The 26,620-nt window shown below is 43.6% G+C and overlaps 1 protein-coding gene across 1 annotated transcript; it reads right to left on the reverse strand.

Annotated features, from left to right (window-relative positions):
* Positions 1-1,523: 1,523 nt before the first annotated feature.
* Positions 1,524-25,022, reverse strand: cers1 (ceramide synthase 1). Its single transcript, XM_061078618.1, has 7 exons — positions 24,777-25,022; positions 7,976-8,135; positions 5,124-5,304; positions 4,338-4,499; positions 4,082-4,229; positions 3,461-3,630; positions 1,524-1,889 (listed from the first exon to the last, which is right to left on the reverse strand). Exons 1-7 carry the CDS (start codon positions 25,020-25,022, stop codon positions 1,847-1,849), a joined length of 1,110 nt encoding a protein of 369 aa, XP_060934601.1. The 3' UTR covers positions 1,524-1,846.
* Between the last annotated feature and the right edge of the window lie 1,598 nt (positions 25,023-26,620).

Raw genomic sequence — 26,620 nt, forward strand, 5'->3', positions numbered from 1 at the left:
ATAATAATAATAATAGTGAGAGCTGAAAAACTTTTTGTTTCAACACCTCAAATAGCTGAGGTGAGAATTGTGGAAGACGAACAGATAAACCGAGAGAAAACAAAAAGGACGGACGCTTTCGGACAGACGACATCTGCGGCCTGATCCAGCAGCACAAGCAGCTGTTCATCCAAACAAGAGCTTGAATTTGATCGAGAAGGTAGGAAGAGTAGAAACATCCCTTGTTTTCTACCGGTGCAGCAGCTGCTCCCACTCAACACACGTGGGGTCGAGCAGCGGGACCCACAGAGGACGGTCAGAATGAAATCTTTCACTTCACTCTAACGTGTTCGAAGGCATCAAACATCCTCTCGTGTGCAGGATTTACCTGAAAGATTCACATTTCGATGCCGGACGAACGTTCCTCTGTGGCTCCGCCCACGTCACGTGTGTCCAGCGGCCGCCGCTGCTCACCGCTCGGGAAGAGTTCCAGACATTTATAAAGACATTTGATTACACAGATGATTTTTTTTTTTTCTTCAATGTTCGTTTGTAAGACAATTTCATAGCATTTTTTTTTTTTCTTTTAAATCATTCCGATATCATGCATTCCTAAATACAATAATGTGTGCATACATGTTTTATTTCGTATTTTTATCTGAAAAACAAGTTCTGGGCAGTTGTTCCCTATTTCCTCGGACCCCCCCGATCGATGTGAACGGGTTGGAACGTGATTCGATTCCACAAATTAAAACCATGAGGGTGACACTTAAGACCCACTCAATCAATTCCAGCAATTGGCTGTCATTAAAGCAGCGTTCAGCTTGAATGCCTTCATGTCAGTGCAGCAGCAGATACGCTGGGGGAAAGACCCGGGAATCAAAAAAAATAAGAATAATAAAAGGTTGCTTTTTTTTTTTACTGTACAGGAATGAACGAGTGAATATTCCCATCGCCTGTTGATCATCAGTACAAGAGACAAACTGAGAGGTGAAATGTTGTGGATTTAAAAGACTCGGCTGCTCCTCCGCATCCTGAAACACACACACACACACCCACACACACACACACCCACCCACACACATCTATGTGGCTTTTCCATTCACACTAATGGATGCAGGGAGGGGGGAGCAGAGCTGTGCCGTCGCCACCACTGACTTGTGCAATGCTATGAGAAATCAATACATGTGGTGTAACAGCACCGGACAAGCTCTCCAGCATCACTGCCGACATAAAGACAGCTCCCATGAGAATGGGATGTTCCCCTCTGGTTGGATCTTTTTCTTTTTTTTAAGCCTCTTCTCCCTTAGATAGAGAAAGAGGGAGGACGGAGTCAGAAGAGGGAGGAGGAGGAGGAGAGGGAGTGACGGCAAACACGTCTCACCGCGACAGGGTCAGCGTGTCTCTTATCTGTGGGGGGGGGGGGGGGTGGGTTACTACAGGGGACTACAGGACTAATCCGTTACCTGGGCTTTGTGCTGCCGTGCTGATCATGATAATTACAGCTCATACGAGCCTGTGACTACAATCACAGCCCAGCTCACACCGGTCGGTTTCTACTCAATCTAGTGAATGTTAAGTTAGCAACAATTACACCTAAAGTCACCTGAAACGACATTCATAGTGTTCTAATAAAAAAAAAAACAAGACCGAAAACTAAACAGTGATGAAGTCAAATGTTCTAAAAACCGATAAAAATTTAATTTAAAAAAAAAAAAACAATGCGCCCTGACTTGGTCTCCTCCTTCCTTTTCTGTTGTGAAGCACTCTTCCCTTCAGGAGCTGCGATTTGAGTGGGAGCCATCCCGCAGAGGGCGTCTGGGTTGTACTTGTAGCCTAGATCCAGGTGGTGGCGACAGAGAGCCCATTATAGATGCTTCTCTTTGGTGACCCCGTTCTGCACGTGCTTCCTGTAGAGAGAGAGAGAGAGAGAGAGAGAGATGAGGGAGGGGTGAGGAGGAGGGAATAAGCTGGTCAGCTGGGTGAGGTGAATTAGCAGGCAGAGGGGATATCAGTGGTGTTCAAGGCCAGTCCGATAAGAAGCCACCTAATCACACGTCCATATGGTCCCAGCGTCTTTGATCCCATCTGCCTACAGGACGCTTAGTACACAGGCTCAGAGGGAGCACTGCTCCGCATCTACACCTGCCGTCTGGAAGAGGGGAGGAGGCAACGGAGATAATCTCTCAATCTGCCCGAGTTATCAAATATTTAAATTGTACCTCGACGGGACAGTCGATGCTGCCTTCAGGCTTTTTTATCTCTGAATGTTCTGTGTGGGGGAAGAAGTCGTCAGCGGAGTCATATGAGCTGTAGGGGTCAAAGGCCGCAGTGATAGTGATCAGAAGATGATAGGGGCTGCTCATGTTGGTCCGATACTACAAGGCTGATAAACACGGATGAATCCATACGTTCAGATAAGGCTCAAACAGATCCACGTTGGCTTTAGTCGAGTTAGCATTTTCCTGTTTAAAGCTCACCAGTGCAAAGTGCCGACTTCTCATTTACACAGTAGAAGAGATGATTGAGTTACAACCTTTTTAACCCTGGTTTAAAAAGGGTTTTTGTATTGTGAAATATCTGCAGGAGCAGAAGATGCAAGGCTTCATACTGTGTAGTTCTGGTATTCATTTGAGAACAAGGGACTTCTTTCATACAAGGCAGTAATCATATGTCCATATTCAAATCAAAGCCTATATGTAAAAACATTGTGCTGCAGTAGCAGCTCCTCTGCAATGTTGAACTGAGAAGCTACATATTGTGCATTGGAAATATGAATTGATATTAATTTGAATATTTTCCATTGAATAGAAAATGCTGCCCAACTGCCTCTCTTTTTGTATATTTATTTCTTGTACATTCAGCCTTTAACAGAAATTGCAAAAAACAATAAGTAAGACCCTCAAAAGTGAATAGAAGATATCAGGCTGGTAGATCTCAGCTTACGTTTGGAATTAAAAAAGTGATCTTGGGCTCGAAAAGGTGGTGACCACTGGCTCAGACTGACTCACGATTGGTCGAGCGTGTGTATCATGCTGCAGCTCCGCCCCCCAAACCCTACTCTGACTCCAAATAACGTCTTCAGAGCAGGCAGTGTTCGTATCCATGATATTCTGTCTTGCTTTGTGATGGTGGAGGAATGGAAGATGTGTCGTCCATCTTTAAATACAGTCCATGGTTCCATTACATCAGTGCAGCCCCACTAGCACTACACATTGCTCTGGGAGGACTTAACACTGGTGTGACATCCTGCCACATTTCAGCAGCCCAACTCTATTTAATAGTTTGGTAATGGCCTGTGCTAAAACTAATCATTTAGAAGTGGAATTACACAAATAGCATCTTACAACAGCAGGTTTGTTTGACTGCCAATCTGCCTGCTCATAAAATAACTCGCTATCTAAAGTGAAAACCTGCCAACAGCTGGCTGTGGGGCCTGTGTTAGATGGAACCAATGACAGCATGTGAACGTGCTGCTCACCCCTGGGCAGAGTTGTGATGTCCAGCATCATCAGCATCCTTGTTTGCTGCCTGAGGGTTTCTGTGAAGACCTGCCGCTGCAGCCGCCTTGCTGCCGTCCTCCTCCTCATACTCCCTGACATCATTCACCTCCTTCACCTTCAACACCTTCACCACGAACACAACAATGAACTGCAACACAGAGGGGGCGGGGAAACAGAAAATACAAAGGGATCAGATCATGTCATAATGTAACAGGCAAATAAACATCAGCCATAAATGATAAAACTTCTAAAAAAGACTAGAATAACCCCCCTGCGGTTGTCTGCCTCCACCAACCAGTGGAGACTCATAGATCACCTTCGACCACCGGAGTTCAAACATTTCATCTTTCACGTTTGAACCAAATTTGAAGAGATTCCCAGAAGGTGTCAAAGGTCACAAGACCAAAAACATGGTTGGTGACCTTTGACCCCATATCCTCATTAATTAGAGAAACTCCCTTTACAGACAGACAACAGGCTGTCGCCGGCACAGAGGCACACACACGAGGGAACATGGTATCCTGTACTTTATACCTACAACAATCCTAAAACCTGTATTGATTTGTAGAACCTGCAGTATTTGTGTATCGTGTCCTCACCAAGAACCAGTAGATGTTCATGAGCAGCAGGGTGAGGAGAAGAGTGTTGAAGAAGAAGTAGAAGGGGATGTTGGGCACAGACTGGAGGCTGGACACACACGTGGCATACAGCACTTTGAGAGGGAACCAGTAGAGACGGAACCAGAACCTGATGGAACCACAGTGAAGAGCACAAACTGAATGATGACACATGTCCTTAAAAGAAGAAGCAGACAGGAAAACGTGTGTGTGTGTGTGTGTGTTTGTTGAGCCTCACCAAGTGATGCTGAAGCTGACAGAGCCCGTGTTGGACAGGATGTCGTTGAGCAGGTGATAACGTCCACCTCTGGTCTTCAGGTAGACGTTGAGCTTGGTGAACTCCAGCTGGATGTCATTGATGTCATGGAGGAACAACACCAGGATCCCCACGTTGTGATATCTGAGGGAACATACAGAAAGAAAATGTGTACATTTCAGCAATACCCTCTTTAATCAATTCTTACACTTACTTCTATTTAATTACTGGAAACGTACCCACTGAAGAATTTCAGATTTGGGTTTTATCCGTTTTCCCCGATCCTGTAACAACTGTGGCTCTTATCTCATGTTTTCTGTGAAATTACTATTTTCAGCTAGACAACTTTACGTGCATATAATGCTTTGTGTAAAATGGTTTTATTTTATTTGTTTCGCTGTTGTTTTTATTTTCTGGTCCGACCGGAAAAATTAAGATCAACCAACCAGATATGCTTCTGTTCTGCATTTTCTTTGGGGGGAGAAATGCATGAAGCCGTAGTTAATGCTGCCAGCTGCTGAAAGCGAGTTAATGAACTACAATGACCACAGTGTAATTTATCGCTCACATGACTCGGAGCATCTGTGCTCATTTGTGTGTCTCAACTGTCTCGATGTGGTAACGAGACATAAACTCGATGAGACAATTTGAAATAAGGTCTTAAATATCAGATGCAGCAGCGGCTGAATTTTATTCCTCTGTTCGGTCACAGTTTTATTCTCACCTATAAAAACCTATAAGTCAAAAGTGTGTCGAGGAATAAAATACCTGAAGGCGTAGGAGAAGCAGATAAGTGCCAGTGTGATGATGTGGTGCACCACCATGACGGCAGAGTCCTTTCTCCACGCGTCCATGTAGACTGTGGCGTAGATGGAGTGGCCGTAGAAGCTGCCCTGGATCAGGTAGGCGATGGCGATATCTGTAGGCACTGACATACCGCTCTTCCAGTCTGGAGGAACAGGAAGGAGACAAGGGGAGCGGTGAGGAGCAGATACAGGAGCTCAAAGAGAAAGATTTCTAACTCCATCTCTCACCAGCTTCATTCAACTTCAGGGATTTGTTGTTAAACGATAGAGGGAGATGAACCCCAACAATTGTTTTATCCTGTTTGCACCAGAACACCTTTTACATCAGAAAACACCAATTGTAAAAATTTGTTTCTTTAGGCGGCACAACAGGAACATGATAAAATGGCTGTAGTCCTACTCATTTAAAATTGTGCATCCATGAAAACAGCTCTTCTATTTTCCAAAAATGATGGCTACAATCAGCCAATTGATATTTCCCATCAATGTGTTTTTTTTGATAAAGCTTCTTATCCTGAAACAGATAAAAGTTTACAAGAAATCTTACTATCCGAATAACTTTGTAAAACAAGGATGCGGATTCAAAACACAGCATGACGCGTTTGGCCAAACCATTTTCCGATTGCTAAAGCTTTTTTCAAAGGCAATTATATTATTTAAATGTATTAAAACCTTACTTAGGCAAGTTAAGTTAAATGTACTAATTGTCTTTTAATAAAAAGTCATAGATTTTTTCGTGGATTTGCAAAATAATGTCTCCTGCTTTGTTCATTTATTTACACTTGTAATGTTTAATTCGTCTATGTTTAATTTAAACACGAGTCACTTAAATGTAAAGACACATGTTCAGTTCAAATCTGCTGCAGATGATGAATAAGTTGTATACACAGCATTATCATTGTTGTATACACACATAGACCCATCTGGACATAGTTAGAGTATTAAAAATATCTGCAGATACTGAACCATAAACAGTGACTTCCGGCGTGGCTGCCAGATGAGAAGGGTCAGCTGGTGTACTCGGTGTGTGAGGGGTCCAGTCTGCTCTGAAGAGCGTTACAGAGGGGGGGGGGGTCGACTCGGTCACAGATAACCAAATGTGTGTTGAGGCTACAAGGAGTGCTCATGTCTCTGAAAGCTATCAGATGTTGGACGGAAACTTTCTCCTCGGTGTTTGAGGGAGGTTGGTCTCAGGCGGGATGGGGTTACGCTCAGGGGCCGTGTGTAATGTTTATTGATTGGACCTTCCGTCATTAAACATTGAGAAGTGAGCTGCTGGATGGATCGCCACAGAGAAGCTGCCAAGAGGAGGCATGGGAACAGGAGCCTCTCTTTTCCTCCTGGAGATCGGAGCGTCCACTCTTTTCTTCAGGATACACAACCTCTGCTCCTCCTCGCTCACGCCTTCCCGTTTCTTAGAGGTCTCATTTTCTAAATCCTCACCTTCTCTTTGTAGCTTCAGATCTCTCTCTCTGTTTCTCCCTAACAGTCCAGCTGAATCACACTGCTCCTGTGCATCTCAAGCTGACGGCTATTAGAGGTGATGCCGCTGCTAAAGATGAACCTGGCGGTGTCAAACAGCCTTTGCTTGCTCCACTCAGAGTGGTGGAGGTGAACTTAATCTATTAGATCAGGAAAACTTTTGGTCTCAGTTGGGTTGCTGAATGGTTTACACTTACATGACTTCCTCCTGTAGTGAGACTGGATAAAACTGTCAAGACAGATTATTGGCCAGCAACAGCTTTACTCACCAAGTCTGAAGAAAGGCAAGATCGATTTGAAGGAGCTAAGACCATTCCCCAATTCCAACCCCTCTACTTAGTTCAGAGGTGAAGGGCCAAAGTACAATATATTTGTTTCTCTATAGATTTAAGGTCTTGACCATATTATGTTATGATTTGGCTCACAAAGCTGATCGTAACTGAATCCCTTTATTATAATTCATTCCTCATTTTGCCATGGATTTTTTTGGTGTGAAGCACTTTGCAGCCTTTTTAGATAAGTACTATACAAATAATGTTATTATTTCCTTTTGTACCTAGTGCAATACATACGCTTAATTTACACATTCATTTTATTTTATTTTTGTGACTCCTGTGGTTGTTTTTAAATGTGTGACAGAGAAGAGGTAATCCAAGTTATCACCTTACACATAGGACTTTATGATTTTTATCAAATCCACAGTCAACCTTTTTAAAAACTTCTTAATTTATTTTATTGTTGTTTTATTGATTGAATGTGTGTTCATATTGTCACGGTTCATTGTCTGTGTTTTGCTACGAACTGAATTTCCCATATTCGGACAATATGAACTGAAAACTTAGTAATGTATCAATAACAGACAGACCTGTTAAACTCAATGCTCAGAATATTCATGAAGCATTAGGCTGCACATCCTGAATGCACCGCTTTAAAAATCTATTCACTTCAATACTCAAAGTGGCATTTTGCCCTCATTGAGACTCTATAATAGACTGTGCTGCTGCCTTCTGTCTCCTGAGATTTAAACGACTTGAGCTCTGAATCTGCCCTTAGAAGTAGGCTAAGAGAGTTGATTTCTTTCTGTGATATTAAATATAATTTCTCTGAGGTTTATCCAACCAAAGAATTGATTCTGGGTTCAAAATAATAGCCCAATTCAATTTCAATTCAACACATTCCCAAAATATAGATTCTCAGATTAGATTTAGCCTTTACACCTCTTTGTATTTGAATGTGATGGCAATTTGGAGAGTTGAACAGATCCTAAACATGTGTGGTGCTGAGTACATAGACTTCACATGACGTCACATCATCTGTTTGTGTGTATCTTACTGTAGAAGACAGAGGGCGGGTCGTGGAAAAAGGAGTAGGAGCTGAAGAAGAGCAGGTAGGAGGTGTAGGACCACGACAGGGTGTAGAAGACCAGCTTCCACGCACTCTCCGGCATCTTGGTAGCATCTTTGGGCAGCAGCCGGCACCACTGTGCTAAAGGCTGCAGCGACAGAGCAGAGAGGAGAACCAGAGTCAGACAGAGGGACGGGGGGGTGAGGAAGTGACACACAGAAATCATTTAGCCGTTTCCTCAGACATGCAGCTGGGTGATCTGCATGGGTAACTGATTCCTTTAGACAGTGTTCTTCAACAGCATTGTACATTCAACATAAAGCCTTCAATTCAATGTGTGTGGAGGAGCAAACACTTCACTACAAGTATTGCTCACAGGCTGTCGATGCACTTCAGTGGCTTCTGAGCTGACAGGAAATCGTTTAGTTGCTTCTAAATGGACTGCTTGGACGGCTTCATAACTTCATAGCTTTTGCTTTTAAAGCTTTTTCAAATTTCTGCATAGATATGCAGATGGCACATTTCACAGAGACAAGTCATGGGTCGAATGTTTGCCTGCTTGGGCAATAAATGCTTTTTTAAGACTCATTTTTCTAAACGTATAAACACTGAAGGCAGAAAACAAATGGGCTTCAAAGGAAGTTAAAACCAAGAGGACACTTTTCATTTTATCTTCAAATAAACATAATAATAATCCACTTTTAAAACAGAAGTAGGGTTTCTGCAGGTTTCCTTTTAAAGATCATAATGAATGCATTTTCATATATCATGTACAATAGACACAGAGGAATATCCTAGACTAACTTACAGTGATTAATTTTGAAGTGATTCACACACAATGAAACAACAAAACTAATGTAACAGTGGTTTATACTGAGACATAAAGAGTTGAACCACTGTTTGTCCTTCTGCCAGTGCTACTGACTGACAGCGTCAGGATGTTGTTTAAACATTAGCATAAGTATTTATCTAATTTGCATTAACACACGCTCTCCCTTTCTTCTCTCCCTCATACACATGTACATAATCAGTACAGCTAGAGTATGTTACACATATGAGACTGCCGACAGAAGTATGTCTTTCACAAGTCTGTTCGTGGTTTGCTATGCAAGCAGAAACAGAGGAAGTCAGAGCCAGAAGGCTCCTGATGTACTGATGTCGCCTGATAACATGGCCCCACCCATACTGACTATTTAAACACACATACACACACATGGAGGTGCAGGCCAACAGGTAAACTAGGATCATCGGTTCTGCAGGAAGACTGGCAGGTGTTCAGTGTTTCATGGCTGGGCCAAGGCAGGGAATTGAACCCAACCCTGCACGGATGCACGCAGCCACGCACACACACACACAAACAGGCAAGCCCACACACACACACACACACACGCAAGCCCACACACACACACACACACACACACACACACACACACACACACACACACACACACACACACACACACACACACACACACACACACACACACACACACACACACACACACACACACACACACACACACACACACACACACACACACACACACACACACACAGTGTAACTGGAGGCGGGAGAATGAAAGTTGCCTGTGTCAGTGATACAGTACTTCTCAATCAGTTGCCGTTACCAAGCAGCTCGTCTACAGGACTTGATCCGACTGGGCGATTAAATGACAAACTAGAATGGCACTCAGTAGAGTGCATACCTTACACCAAGGCCCAACATTCCCCTTATGAGACAACATTTAAATTCACTTGATATGTCATCCATATCAGTGGAATTGATAAAAATTGCTTTTTCTCACAATGTTACAGAAATTGAAAAAATTCAATAATTTCTTTCTCGGCTCATATGCCGTTCATCCACCAAATTTCAGTTTTTGAGTAATTCTGACCAACAAACAAACGGAAAAATTGAAGACATCACCTCGATGTTGTCTTTTACAGTCACGTTCACTGAAATTCTGTCTAAACCTTCTAAACTAGCCTTTACTCTGTTTGCCTCCTTTACTTTTATTTTTTCCTGCTGTTTTCTGGATGGGATGAGTTCCCTGCGTCACACGCAGAAAGGAGTCAACGCAGGAAGGAAGCGGACAGGGCAACACTGATGTGAGATAAAAATGTAACAGCAACACACTTAGTGGTTCTCCATCGTGACACATCTCACAAAAGACAGGCAGCATGAAGCCAGCACATGACTCCACTGGGGGGCTGCCGATTGGTTGCTCCGCATGTTGAGCGAGTCATTATCGGAGCGCAGGGAATTCACCACATTCTTTTTAGTCTCTCGGTACATCTGTATCAGTCTCTCTCTCTCTCTCCCCCCCCCCTCTCCCTCTCCGTCTCCCCCCCTGCCGACGACATTTATTTATAGAAGCCAGCTGTCGGCACACAGCACCCCTCCAATCTTCAACCATATCACATACCCCCAACAACCCCCTGTCACACAGAAACACATAGGCCTAAGCACACTCATGCATGACCACAAAGGGCTGAAATACAATAGAGGCTGATGCAGGTTCCTACAAACACCAGCCGTGCCTCTTCGACATATATCTTACCCGTCAGTCACCATTGGCGCTGTCTCACTGCTGTTTCATCTCGTTCTAATGTTCCCATATTTACATTCTATCTCCTCTATTTATCTGCACATTCCTTCTCCCACTGTTAGTTCCTGTACCATCCCATCTATCCTCTCTCCCCTGTCATCTTCTCTATCTTCCTGGCTGCTTGCACAAGTAGTGACAGTTTGGTTATGACAGTACCAACCACTCAGGTAGGTAGTGACAGTTACGATAATGTATTTCTTAGGGACGGGAATCGGCAGGGACCTCCCGATACGATACTATCACGATACTTAGGTGGCGATACGATATGTATTGCGATTTCTGTGGGTATTGCGATTCTGTAAGTATTGCGATTCGATATTACGATTTCCTGGGATTTCTTTTGGTTATTTTTTTTTTTTTAAATACTGGACCATGGAAAAATGTTGAATCATTCCTTCAAATACAACAAAGTCAAATTCACTTAGAGCTTTACCAGTTTTATTTCAAATATTAACATTAACTTAATGACTGCCGGGCAGCCAATAGAGAAAATAAATAAAAATGTGCCCTATTATTACATAGCCCCTGTCAACTGCACACAAACTGACAGATTAAGAAATGTATGCCACTTAGGCTACTTTTAAACAATAAATAAAAGGTAAATTAAATAGAATGAATAAAAGTTTACTTAAAATATAAACTTTGAAATAAACAAAAAGTAGGCTATTGTTGTTTGCATGTAGCCGATGCAAAGCTAGTGCTTGGGTATGATTAGATTATTTTGCAAAAACAAGAGCTGGTCAACATGCTCTGGGGTGATGTTGCTCCCCCCATATATCCCCCCCGGTATAAACCATTTAAAATAGTCATTCACAAGAATCACGATTTGTAACTGAATCGATTTTTTCCCCCATCCCTAGTTTTTCTGCAGCTCAGGGCTGATTTGACTGATCACTTGGGCAGTTGCAAATAATGAGAAATACATCCATTATCTAAACTGTTTATCCTGTGAGGGTCTGGGGATGAGAGGGGGGTTAGACTTTGGACAAGACGCAGAGCGCACCCTGGACATATCGCCAGTGTATCGTAGGGCCAACTTATCCGGAGTCCCAGAGAAAATCCATGCAGACACTGAGAAAGGCCTCTGAGCAAACAGGAATTCGAACCTAGCACCCCCGTAGTGAGGCAACAGTGCTAACCACTGTACCACCGTGCCACTCAAAACAAATCTATCCAAAATCCCAAAGTCCATCTCAACAGTCCAAAACCCAAAGATATTTACTGTACAGTAGTGTAATGAAAAGAAGGAAATCCTCACAACACAAGATGGCTATTGAATAACTGATTTATGGTCAACGGATAAATCAGCTAATTCCTTTTTGCTCCATTAGCTCAATAGGCTGTACTGGAACTGGTCATTGTTTGACATACCATGCTGGCCTTTACTGCAATATTGCTTAGAGAAGAGATATCAGGAGTAGGGGGTTTGGAATAAAAGACCTGAAACATTATTTAAAGGGGAGAGTTCAAAAGAAACCCAAAATTTAATTAAAACTTGATCATTAAAACCATAAAACACTAACAAGAGTTGACAGTCTCAGACACTTACACTACAGATGTTCAGACCAACATTGAGGCTGTGTGAATAAAATGCAGCCTCCTCATTTCAACAGGACCACAACACGCATGCAACAAGTGTGCCAACATAGAGGCTGAAGCCAAAAAGCAATTCAATCCAGGAAAAGGGCGAACCCATCATTTGGCCCTGCTTTGGCCCAACAACACATACAAGAACAATTGTGTTAATTTTTTTGGCAATTTGACTTAAATTATACAGTTTACTGTGCAGATCGAAGGGAACTTGTTGTGAAAGCCTTCCTCAAAACATTATGAACCGCTGTGCAGTGTGTGTTTATAATAAGAACATATCATAATCCACTGAACATATAGTCTGTGTAGACTTTGGTCATCTCGATTGTCCATTTTGTAAATGTACCTCATTGCTTTTCTCTGCATACATGACCTTCTGATATGTTGTGCTTCCCTGTTAAAGGTATATTTGAGAGCTTTTCTTTATCAGATGTGAGGAGAGTTGATCTCTTTATATCCTGGTACAAAATCTTTGTTTCAAATTCCGATTCTGAGACAAACAGCCTGCCACTCTGTGTACTAACCTGCCCACTATCTCTATGGGCCTTATCTACACACTCCATCCATCTACCCTTTACTTTTCTGTGCCAGCGCTACAGTGTGAGGGTATAGTGGGTCAAGGACACTGAGATAAGCCACTCGTTCTCTTTCAGATAAATGACAGAGTCTTGAATTACACTCAGCTGGGACCAATGACCGTTCAGCGGCTCCCCTGCCGTCTTCCTCTCTCTGACAGACAGACACTGACATCACTGGCTTTCATTTCACTGTCCACTACTGTCTCAGTGTCCCTGCCAAAGAACGAGAAGCGGCCTTAAGACACAGAGAGGAAGTTATAGAGCATCAATGAGGGGAAAATAGTCAGTGTGAAAAAGACTTGATGACAAATAAGTGGTTTTCATAGCAGCCATGCAGGGATGCTGACAAAGCTCTACAGTGTGACTAAAAACTCCTTCCATCTCTGTTCCACTTCAGTCCTTCCTCACCCCTCCTCTCTTCTCTTCTCATTCCCCTGCTAATCTGCAGCTGCACCAACACTGCTCTCCCTTTCACCCTCACTCTCGAAAAAAGTTCTCAGTTTCTCCCCTTCCCTCCTCTGCCCTTCCTGGAAGCAAGTGACAGGAGAGGAGAGAATGGACTCCGCTGGCCCTGTTGCATAAGGAGACAAACTGGGGCAGTGAGTCAGAATGCTGGCTCATATCGTGTGGATCTGTTCAATAAGTCTCTCTATCTATCCCTCTCTCTCTCTCTCACACACACATCCTCTTTCATTCCTTTAGCTATGTCTAGCTTCGACCTCTCATGTTGGGTCTGACGTCACTCTGGTCGACATCTTTTACCCTTGGCAAAGGTCCAAACAAATACAACCTATTTATCTGTGACCAACACTTTCTGAGTAGTTTTGTTCTTGAGCTTTAGAGGAAACAATCAACTATTTTCACCTTATTTTGTCAGTTTTCTGTTTCCACTGACGACCTCCATTCCTATCAGGGAATTATGAATATTATGAAGAATATCTTTCTAAATACAATGATCTCAGCCGCCCACACCACCCATCTACTACTTTGTTCTTAGGATGGTGATAAGCAGACAGCTGCCACTGGGGATGAAGCTCTTGCCAGTGATGAATTCATCCTCTCTGTCATTTACAGTTCACACAGAAGCTGTAAAGTGAGAGGGGGCCGCTGACTCTTTATTCACCTTTTTCGTTCAACAATTTTGCTGAACAAAGAAACATGGGCCCCTAATAGATAATAGAACGATCGTGTTGGCTAGCAGTGAAAATTATTTCAGCTTTCTTTCGGGGAATTCATGTTTTATCCATCAATTTGCTACTGCAGATAGCTCGATAATACCAGTCAGCGGTGCGAATCAGAGTGGTGGAGAAATCGAAATACTTCATTGTGTTCGGATGTTAACAAAATGCAGGACACCAGTTGTACTTTTGACTTTATATCAAAGAACGAGATGTTAAGTCAATTTTTTGAGTCAATGATTTAACCAGGAGAGTTTCATGCTGATAAAATATGTAGAAAAGCTTCTGTACAGCAGGGTTGATCTCATTCATGCTTTTGCTGGAGCTATTTTTCATGGCTGTACCTGGGTAAAAAGGTAGCTACCTATATAGGAGAATGACTTATTTAGTGTTAATCCCAATGATCTAGTTCTGCAATCATGGAACCAATCTTCACCTATTCACAGGTCTGGAATGGGAAAATGCTATATGTGAAAATACTAGGGAACTTTTCCTGCCAACCTCCGTCCAGAAAATGTCAGAGTGAGCCCACGCGAAACAGCAGGAAAATCCACAGCGGTTGAGTGGGCTTGTTAATGACGCAAAAGTTCCTGTTGTTTGGAAAGCTTCTGACCCCGACATCTCCTGCTGAGTACTTTATATGTTATAGACAATCTTCATATCTGAAATTGGCTACGAGGTGAAGTCACATCAAGAGGCGTTCTGGAGTTTGACACTTCAATCAGCCTCCTGCCTGTCATACCCTTCCTCTCCTCCCAACTCTATCTCTATCGTGCACAGACTGACGCATGAAAAAGTGAGTATTAACTTTTCTTTCCTCGTCTCACTCCCCCTCCTCACCCCTCCAGCTCACAGATGTGAGCTTTTTCAGTCATGGCCCCCCCACACACCCATATTTTGCCATCCTTCTAGAAGTGGGATAAGGTGATGACAGGCAGTTGTGATGCATGCTGGGAGATGTGTCAGCTGTTACTTTGCACAGTGGGTTCAGACAGAATGCAGACTCACTGCATTTGGTTGACATGTTGTTATGTTGTAGCTTTATGCTAAAATAGCTTAAATTAATTGACTATCTAAATACTAAATACTAAACTAAATACAGCGTAACAATTAATTGATAAATGGAAATACAACTTCACACAAGTATTCTGAGTCTTTGCTCGGTAGAAAGTAGAAGAATCTTCAACAAGGTCAAACTATTTTAAATGATTTTAGCACAAACCTTCAACATGTGAAAAAACGAGTAGGTCTGACAATGTTCTGTTTGTGACTTGATAAAAAGAAACTGTTTAAAGATTAAAGATGTCCTGTGTGGGCCTCACCATGAAGAAAAAGACACGTGAGTGACACTAATTCACTTAATCAAATTACAATGAGGAAGAACACACACAGGAAGACACACTCATTGTGAATACGCACAATCTAGAGCTCCTGTAATGTACCAGGCAGGCCAGGGCCAATATATGGTTAAGAACCAGTTCTTCATAGCCCTTTTCTTTGCACCAGTATATTGTAGAGCATGGCCACAGATGTTCTATGTCATCAGGTTTAGGCTTGTGTGCTTTTCACTACAGGAAATGAGGGAAACAGGTTCCTTCCAGAGGATCATGGGATTTGATGAATTTATAAAGCACATCAGGATGAAGCTTGCCTTATGCATGATCAAACAGCATTTGATATTTGTATCTTTCCCTGTGGATGCTGCTGGCCCTGCAGGACAACGCCCATTACTCCAGATGACCAGTCTAACACTGCTAAACTGACACTGAAACAAGAGATTGGCTGAGCACATGAACCTGATTTGATTAAAACCACAATTAGAACAAACACTGAAAGAAACATTTGCACACAAGTCTGTGAGTGGACAAGTACCGATGACCCACCTGACTTCCATGAGTTGGAAAATGACCACAGATTATGCAAGTCTACTGCAGCAGTCTGTAATGAGACAGGAAACCCTTTCTGAAACACCTTACTTCAGAGTCCTCTGACCTTTACGGGAGAAGACCACAGGAGACTTCTTTGAAATGTGACCAGTATGAAACCTAGCAACGTTACACATTTAGGTTGTACCGAGTAGCTATTCAGTCATACACCTGCAGTGATTTCAATATGTGACAGGTTCCAGTATGTGACAGAGAAACAATCAAATATATATATTAAATATATTCAAAGGAATGGGTTTGAAGCTCGTTTGTCTTGAGAGAGAGAGAGAGAGAGAGAGAGAGAGAGAGAGAGAGAGCGAGAGCGTGTTCTTGGTCTAGGCTATTAGCTGATCCCAGTGGAGGCATTAACACCACACTTAGCTCCCATATTAACTCCTGGGGCTTCAAGGTAAATGAACACAAACGTCATTGCAAATCCTTAAAAGCTTAAATATACAGTCACTTCCGCAGACAACAATTTTGTGCAAGTCTTTTGCTGATAATAGTTAGCTTTAGTGTTGGTTTATTCATGTTTATTCATAGATGATGAATGCATATTAATGTTAGTCGCTAGGGATCAAAGTGTCTGCCGGATGACATGTTATGTAAATGTAACGTTAAAATGTCGTGCAGCCGGTTTCCAAGCCTGGGGTGCATGAAAGCAAACGGAAAATGAACCAATTATTTTGGGGTAGTTGGGACCTTAAGGAAAAATTTCTGGATTGTGTACTATGTGAACTGGGACAAAGTATACAGACTAGTATTGTGGTAACTTGCCAAGTCATGCTCTTGCAATAAAAATTAGGATGTGGGTTTTCTGACTCAGACACAAAGATTTCCATTGAACTATTTCCTTCAATTTAGAGTTTTGTGTACAGGCAGTTTCTAAAAAATGATCATATCGAACACAAGATAGTCAACTCCAATGCTGACAAAAATAAACACTTAACCCTAAATTGTCCTAGTCAGCTGTGTCAGCATATGTGTGAATGATGTGATAGAAAAACTGCAGCTTATAGAATCTTTGTGCGAATGTGTGTTCAAATGGTTAAATGGGACTTATAGAGTAAAGTGCCTTGAGTGGTTGATAAAACTAGAAAAGTGCATTTCCTTCAAATTATCATGAGCATTCATTCGTCAAACTCGCAGTGAAATTTTGGTTAAGGATTGTGCATTTGTCCTCGCTGCAGGGACCAAACATATTTATTCCACACACAACAGAAACAGTGTGCAGCAGAACAGTCACACTGTAGCAAATTGCTATCGTGTATTTGATGCAGTTGAACACTTATATGCTTTTTTTCCATTTCGCTAAGGGCAGGAACACGATCAAGCTTGTTATGTGTGGTCACACGTCCTATAGCTGTGTCAGATGACAACATGCAAATATAATCTTCAAAGTGTCGTCTCTGTCTCTGCGAATACACTGTATACTATATGTCCCTGCTCTGCAGAGGGAAAATAATCTATGTTCAGCGACAGAAAAGGAGTGGAAAATAAGACACATGACGGTCTGAGACATGGCAATGCTAAGATATTCACTCAAGCTGCTCCCGGTGCAAACTGACAGCTCCAAGACATATGGCATCATTCATAATGCAGTAGCCATGCCACTGGCAACACACAGAGAAAATGAGGGCCGATTGTGTGTATGAATATGAGTGCATACATTTTTTTGTGTATCTTCAACAACCTATTACAACACCAGGTGGTGGGTCATGAGCTCACAATAACTATTGCCCCAGGTAATCTTAAACTGGTTTAAAACACACACGCGCACGCACACATGGATTCTGATGATTATTAAGGAAACTGATATCCATGAGTGTGTGGAATTTGGTGCAGCTTGATTGTATTTAAGGGGACTGTTGGGGCTTAGCTCAGGTTTGTGCTCTACTGTGTGTCTCTCAAACAGACTGGCATCTTCTACATATTAGAGAAGCTAGGCTCAGGCTGATGGTCTTAGCTCCTGTGCTGCACACAGGCCTCGTTACACAATCTAATGGCGTTAGCGATCGGATGTCTGGATTAAGGTTAGGTTATTGGTTCAGGTATGGATTACAGAGGAACTATCCTTGTGCCTATTTCAGCTTCCATTCACTTGAGTGATTTGAAGCTACATAATTTATCTTTACAGTAACTCATAAATAGGTCACTTATGTCCTAAAATGTATTGTGACCATTTTTTTCTATTGGCCTCAAATCCAGATAATTCAATTTCACAGACTTTATAACATTCTACATTATGCATATTTTATCAGATCACTGCTTTTACTAACAAAAAAAAGATCTACAAACCAATCAAACTTCAAACATTTTAATTCTGACTGTTCCAGATCAGAATTGTTTTTGCATTACCCACATCTGTGTGGTCTCTCTGAGTCACACTTTAAGCTTGAGTCATTTAGTTTAAACATCCTCTCTACATTCAAGTCTGTGCTAACTAGCCACATTGCTATGCAAACCCAATACCACACGGTGGGTGGGGACGAGACAGAGAAAAGGAAACAAGAGGACAGAGCACAAGAGATTAAAAAATTAGGTCAAGACCTAAGACATAAGGGTAGAGGAGACATAAAGACAGCAGGAAAGGTGAGATGAGGTGAATTTGGGGAAGAGGACAAGGAGGAAAGCCACAGGAAACTATCTGGATCACATTAGGTGCAGGGAAGTGCTCCTTTTCTCAATGTGACACCATGCGGATGTACCATTCTCTCCCAAAGACAGACAGATGGATAGAGAGGGAGAAAAGACACAAAGAGAGGGACAGGGCCAGAGCAGATCTACTGCTTCTAATAAGCAAAACGTTATCAAAACCCTGTGGATGGGAATGAACCACACATGTGAGCATGTAAAGACACATACATGGACATATAAAAGCCTAAAAAGCATGAACTATGATGTACTATCTTCACAGACAAAAATAATCTTTGGTTTCCTCAAACACACAAACACTGTTGTAAGTATCATGGCGTTGTTGAAACAGAAGCCGCTGCCAAGTGTGAAGCCTGGAGTGACAGTGTGTTCTTGTCTTTATCAAAGACTGTCCACTGTGTGTATCGAGAGGCAAATAAGTGACAGAGACAGAGAGAGGAACAGGAAAAGGATCGAGAGGCCAGCCAGAGCAGTCAAGGCCTCACAGCACATTCCAGCTGACCAGCAGAGAGCCCGACTGGCACAGTCCGCAGACAGAGCTGATACATGAGCCTGCTTTGTAGCTGGTGATATATATACGGATGCTTCAGCGATGATTCACCAGACTGAAGCGTGTCCGTCCAGCCTGTTCCTTCCTTTAGTGTGAGTTCTATATTCAGGATCACAAAAGCCTTACCACCCTTTCTTATGGTGTGAAGAAAAAGGCTTCTACAGTTTAATCAAATATTGCATATTTTAAAAAAGGAGAATTTCTGAGCATGCCCAAAGGCTACACACTCTTCTGTTCCCCAGATAAAGAGTAGAGACACAACTAACGACTATCTTCATCATTGATTAATCTTAGGTTTGGTTAATAAAATATAAAGCAGACGTGAAAAATTGCCTGTTACAACTTCTAGGAAACCGAGGCAACATCTTCTAATGTCTTGCTTAATTCAACAAACGTGAATGTTTTTTCCAATGATACAAACAGAAAATTTGAAAATCAGAAAAGCATTCGACCCTCAACCTTCTACACACGTGTACACAGAAGGTCGAGCATTAGTTATATTATAATCTAAGCACAAAACGCTGTAGACAGATCGGATGGGTATAATTACGCTTGTATAACCTTGTATATTAGATTGACAAATTGTGATTGATAGCCGCTCAAACTCGATGTCAAACAGCGGCACTGACAGTTTTGTGAACCCTTGAGTGCTTTGTATTTATGATGCATGACAGGTGGAAGCACAAGGAGCCATCGATCACGTGTCAGCTTATGTTAAAAGTGCTGCATGCCAATATGCCGTGTGATGATGAATAAGATAGCTAGGTCACAAGAGGAGAGATGAAGAGGGGAGGAGAGGAGAGGGGAGGGGAGGGGAGGGGAGGGGAGGGGAGGGGAGAAGGCGGAGAGGAGGAGGGTGTAAGAGGATATGACTTTATAATAACCAAACTTAGGAACAATTGCCGGCAATCGGTGTCAAAATTACAAGCAGGTTTCACCTGAGTGGGCACTTTTGGCTGAATGGACAGCACTTCCCCTCAACCACAAGTCCAGTGTCAGGTTTCTCCCTGCGGCTCTAATGCACAGTAATGAGCAGGGGCTTAGTGAAGGGTGATCTAGGAGCTGTGGTTCAGGGACCTTGTCAAACCTCAGGATGCTTTCACGTTCAGAACAACAGCAGGGGAAGAGGTTTCCACACAGCTCTCTGCAGGGAGATAAGCTCTGCAGCGAGGCTGGAGCAGGCCTTGAGTAACGGCTTCAGAGTGTGTGTGTGTGTGTGTGTGTGTGTGTGTGTGTGTGTGGCTATGGGAGGCATCAGTGTGAGCATAAACTGCTGCTGCTGCTGAGAGGGTTTGACCACTGCCTGCCTTGTTTGCTCTGTACTGAGCAGTGTGTGTGTGTGTGTGTGTTGCCCCTTTCAAAATGGAAAGAAAAGTTGGACAGTTGTACTTCAGTTGCAGAAGTTGTGTGCGTGTGAGTGACCATATGTCCTTTCACCAATATATGCATGTGTGTGTGCATTTGCGTTGCCGATTCCTTGCTGCATGCTGAGTCAGCAGGCTCGAGCCAAGATACACAACTGCTCAGCCCACTTCCCTCAGCAGTTCCTTCCTTCCTCTGGCTCCCTCTTCCTTATTTGTCTGTTCACACTCACCGATTGCCCCATCTCTTTGCTGTGCAGCCTTCTGCACTCACTCTAGCGGCATTGTTTGGTCTCTGTTCTTCTTAAACATTCTTTCGCCCTGTCCACATTAACGCGCATATTTTGCAGAAATAAACGTTTCCCTCTGTCTTTGGGCCTCTCCTCCACATGCAATCAGCGCTTTAAGTCACTAAAACAAAGATTTGATCTGTGTGCATGTAAAACAGAGTGTTTGGGAAATGATGTCACAGGTTACTCTGCGCATGCCCAGTGTTGCTTTGTGTAATGAGCATGCACCAGAAGCAACCACAATGGCAGCTGTGTACCAGTTGTTTGGTTACTACCTGCACAGGCGGCTGCCGTTCCCAGTATTACTACCACAGCGTTATTACCTGTGCGTGAGACTACATGGCCCCGGCATGCCTGTTCAGTCATTAGTACTTGTGTAGTCTCTGCTAATATCGACCAGTGCATGCTTTTGACTAACAAAATATAAACAAACGATAATATACAGTACATTCTATTTCTGAAACCTCACACACACGAAGAACACCTATTTGTAATGTACCAGCAAACAGAGAGAAAAGCCTGCATCCACTTTGATAAGAATGTGTGTGAAGTGTGAGGTTATAAAAAAAAAAAGGGAAAGAGAACTTTACTTTCAGTTTCCTGTGTGACATGTAAGAAGATTATTAAATGTAACAGCAGAGTGGATCGTTTCAGCACGTTTCAACCAGTGCTTCACATGGAGATTGGAAGGATGTATCTATCTTTGCTTAATTCTCAATGTTTCAGTGTGACTAGAGACAACCGATAACGCAGAGCATTGCCCAGTGTGTTCATGGAACACTGGAGCTCAAGTGGCCTATAAACAAGTTGTGTTTAATTTGACCTGAATATGTTTTGCTGCAATTCATGCACTCGAGCATCTACCGAATGTGAAACATGACGACAAACACTCCAAGTACCATAGAGAACTGTGCATTGGGGTCAACCCCACCCCCATCACACTCGCTTACCTCAGCCTACCGCATGCTCAATGATCTGTGACATGGTGTTACTATGTGCAACCTGCTTTCCCTTCTTTGGGTTACATAGAAACAGAAAGGTTGAAACCTCCATGTGACTGGATTTTGTGACTATAACTCTCGAGAAATAAAGAAGAACCCGGAGGGCGACACCCCATCTCGCCATAGTAAAGAAAGTGAAGGAAGATTCCGGGATCCAACTGTTAATGTGGAGTCACTCCAGAATTTAATGGGATCTTCCTTGAGTCATGCCCCGCCATTTCACAAGATTTTGTGGTAATTGGTTTCGTAGTTTTTGCATAATCCTGCTAATTTACAAACAGCCATGTAAACATACGCCCCGAAGGCAACAGATAGATGAATGATTATCTCCTGTAGAAAGTCCAGCGGAGAGGTTTTACAACAGTTTGTCCCCATGGTTACAGAAACCTCAACATGTCCAAGTATAACCCAAAGTCAAAAATGCAGATACCACATGGACTGCTTCCACATTTGTGACCTGCACAGCGGAAACTGCGGACCAAAGGAGGCTGAGATTTTAAGTGGGTCAACTTTCATTCTTCAAAGGTAACTGGTCATTTAAGTAAATGAACAGGGAATGGATTTTTTTTTTTTTTAAATTGCCTTGGCAACCTCAGCAAATGGGTTTGATTTTAAACAAGAAACAAATTCATAAAAACCTGACCATGAGATGACAAATATCCATCAGCTCTATTGCTACATGAATGGTTGCTTAAGTGCTCCATTTGCCATTTTCAAAGCACTTCAATGGATCAAACAGTCGTCTCTCACTTTTCACATCACATTATCACAGTTTGCAAAAAAACCCAGGATGAGATCACACTGTTATGGCCGCTGGTGTCTCATCTAACATGTAACATCAATAAGGTCTTATGAGCTCTGCACATAAGTATGTGTACTCTGGATTGTCTTTGCTGTCATCTATTGTTCTCTGCTTTCCCCTTTGCTGTAAATCAGACCCCATACTAATTGTTTACTTTATAGCTGTAAAAACCACAATCAATCATTACTGACAGGTTATTGAATGCGTTGGGGCTTACTTAATTTTCATCTTAACAAGTTAGAAAGCACCCTATTGTGCTCATATAGGTGCTCAAATAGTGTTGTTCAGTCCTTTGACAACCCAGCTCAGCTTTTGTGATGTATAACAGCAATATTGTGTATACAGCTGACCCAACACTGAACCATGAACTTCATTACTCTGGTAAACACTGACCAGTTGGATTTAAATAACTAAAAGGCTCACTGACTGATTCTTTATTCATCTACATAAAAAATAAAACTCACATCATCCTTCCCTTCACAGGACTTATATTCTCCAAGCCTCCGTTCCAGGAGTCAGTGAGTCACACACACATACATGAGGTAAAGGGGAAAACCGGCCTCATTCTTTGCATTCTCTGGCCACATCTGGCTTTGCACATGTGGTGCTCAGCAGCAGCATGTATAGCATCATCCTCGTAGCGTCTAACACGTGTGGATGTCATGCTACACCCCCACCCACAACGCTGGCAGCCTAACGAGCCCGAGGCAACATCCAGCCAATCAGTGGAGAGAGGACCCCTCCCTGGAAGCACCGACCAGGGGGGGAGGTACTCAGGAGGTTGATGTAGGAGACCTGGGCATAGGGCCAATCTGTTAGAGCATCAGCCTGAGTATCTGGCCGCAGAGAGACATATTGTGAAAAACAATATAGTGATGCTGCTTTTAGAGACACTGCAGGATTGTAAGTGCTCTCTCTAGGTCCTTAGAAAGTTAAAGATTGACGTTTTTAACTTTTATGGTAGCAGCGTGGTGTATTTTCCCAACACGGTTGCTCAGTCACATTTCCAAAATTAAAGCTAGTACATAGCTAGTAGATTTTAAAACACAATTTTCCCCTTCTAGTTATATTACAAATTATTGCACTATGGGTTTTCCCACAAATAGGTATTGCTTTAGAATATGCTGTTGATTTGGGGGTAAAAATCCCATACACTGGTTTTAATCTGTAAGGGGTAATAGAGCCAAGACAGAGAGAGAGGAGGGGAGGACATGTGCACCACTTGTAATTTGACATAATTGCAATTAATGACCATGCCGCCATGCCCCAGAAAGGCATAAATCTAGTCTTTTTAAATGGCAGAGATAGGAGACAATATAGAAATATATAGATTGTATCCAGTCAGCATAAATTTATATAAAAAGTTTGACAATTTTGATAATTTGACACCCAGGCACTTGTACTTTGTCTCAGATAAGGATCCAAGAGGAGGAACAGCTTTAAGAGTCTTTACTGGCAGTAATTATAATACATCACCTGGGAGCTATAAAACAATACTTCAGTGGAGTAGTTGGCTACAGAAACGCCCATAGCTGCTTGTGTAGTACATGAGGGAATCAAACTTGCACTTCAAATTACACAAATGTTTCTTCCAAAAGAGCCACAACAAAAAAACTGCGTCTCATCACTTATTTACTACACATTATCAGTTCAAATGTTTGCCCAAGTCATGTAGAGATTAGGGTGTTGACTGTGTTACATTCACACATATCTTCCCCTGGGAGTCCCCCCCACACACACACACACAGAGTGACAGCTACCGCATACATTTGTAAGGGCTGACTGGGTACCATGTGCATATTTCCTCACTGCACTAAATCTGCCACCATCTTGAATGACTCGCACTGAACTGGAACGAGGACCTCCGGTGAACTCGGGTGTGTGCAGCTGCTGGTCCGACTGTGTGGAACGGGTTCACATGTCCTGACAGCGTGGTTGTGTTCGAGCTGTTTGAATGTTCCTGCTGACTTGTTGTTGTTGTTGTTATCTTTAAACTTCAACTGGTCAAAATATGTGCTCCCATCTGGTTCCCTCGCTGTCACCTGCTAAGATCCACAGGGAGCACCAGCCTCCAGTAACAACCCCGGGGAGATGGGAGCCTCGCCGGCCACACCTGTGCGGTGCCGGGGCTCTGGTGGGAGGAATTAGCTGCTAAATCCTTTAATTAGGGAAGCAGATAAATGGCCCAATGGGACACTGGGAGGTGAGATCGGTGTGTGTGTGTGTGTTGCGATCGTGCATGTCACCCACCTGAAACAGACTTTCTGTCAGTCCCCGCCTGACCTGCGTCCACAAAAAGGCGCAGAAGAAGAACAGGGCGATCTCGCTCCAGGTGATGTAGGCGTTCTCCAGGAGAGTCCGTCGGGAGAGCTCCAGCCCGCAGGAGGAGCAGCTCCTCCAGGCGCCCAGCATGGTGGAGGAGGCTCGGGCGAGGAGGTCCAGGTAGCCCGGCATGGGCTCCACCTCCGAGCCGGCGTCCCCGGTGTGAGAGCTCATCGTGGCGGCGGCGGTGCACACAACAGGGACGTGGAATATGAGACAAATTAGTCCAGTTGAGGGACACGGGGGGGGGGGGGGGGGGGGGTGCGGTCCACGCTGATCCGAGCTAGCTCGCCTCAAACCGCTCCAGCGAGCTCCTCTAAGCAGCTTACTGTCTCCGGGAGCCCAATTCTTTGTTGTCCAAATTCAAAGATGGGCCCATTCTCCGCGTTGAGGACCGGTTTGTGAATGACGGGCCTCGCCGGGTCCGAGCTCTCACCGGATCTGAAGCTGGATCCGAGGGGGAATTCAAACCGAAACCGGGATGTGACTGTTACTCGGAGCCATTAGCGCCTGAGCGGTGAAGGCGTCTTCATCATCTTCATCATCATCGTCATCATGGTTCATCAGCAGCGCCGCGTCCCCGTTAGCCAGCTAGCTAGGTTCCAGTCACACGCACACAATAGTGACACACAAAGCTAACGGCTCGCTAACTGCTCGCTATTCGAACGAATTCAGCCCCAAAAAAACGCACAAACACGGATTCTCCCGCAGCTCCGAGGTGGTTCCGTCTCCTCTCCAGCGCCGAGCCCGGACACACACACACACACACACACACACACACACACCAGCGGCTGTCGCTGCTCCGCTACGCCGGAAGGCACGCGCTCATCCCGGTCCGTTACTCGCTGTTATAGAACACGACTGCTCGACGAGGTGTCCCCGCGAAGAAGAAGAAGAAGAGACGGGATGAAGGAGCTCAGTGGAAGTGTGACGCGTAGAAGAAGAAGCTGCTGCCGTGTCCTCCTGCTGCTCCTCATCCGCTGCTGGCCGTGTCCGGGGCTGCTCACCGGGGACAACCGGGACAACACGCGTTTATGAGACAGAGACCGAGGGGGGGGGGGGCGTGACGTAATTAGGACCTTCTTCTTTCTGAAGCCCCTGCTGAAGATTAAAAAGGATGACTTAAAGAGACAGTACGCAATGTACACGCTTGACACACATGGGTCACAATACAAAGCACTGGATTCTACTGAGTTTCATCAGTGGGTTTAAAACATGGCCGTATTGACCTCCTGGGGGGGGGTCATTGGGGCAGAAATATGATGTTGGCCCCCTCTCTCTATACATTATAGTTAAATTTCACCCCCAAGGCACCCAGTAACCGACCAGATATGAGGTTCTCTATTTTCGTTTCTTACTAAGGAGCCCTTCCTTACAAATAAAAAACATTCGAGGGGCCCCCTCATTTATGTCACTTGGAGAAATTTGACATAGCCAACATCATAATGCAATACATATCAAAGTTCTGAAAAGAGGTAACCGGGAGTTGGTTGAGTTCTTTGAAGATGTTTCACCTCTCATGCACCAGGCCTCTTCAGTTCTGAGTGCTTGGAGTTGAGGTTAACTGAGAGACTGGCTCCACCCACCCCTTGTGAGTCATGTGTCCTAATGTGTGAACTGGTGTGGATGGAGGCCAGGACTGTGTTGTGAGTGGCTGATAGGTGCTGTATAAACCTCCTCTGTTCAGAGATGGTTTCTCTAGTTCGACATAGATGGCTTCCTTTCCTCCTCTCTCAAACATCCTGTCTTACCTGGCCTAAATGTTGTCTTCA

The sequence above is a fragment of the Limanda limanda genome, chromosome 9 (assembly GCF_963576545.1).
Source record: "Limanda limanda chromosome 9, fLimLim1.1, whole genome shotgun sequence".
NCBI classification, from domain to species: Eukaryota; Metazoa; Chordata; class Actinopteri; order Pleuronectiformes; family Pleuronectidae; genus Limanda; species Limanda limanda.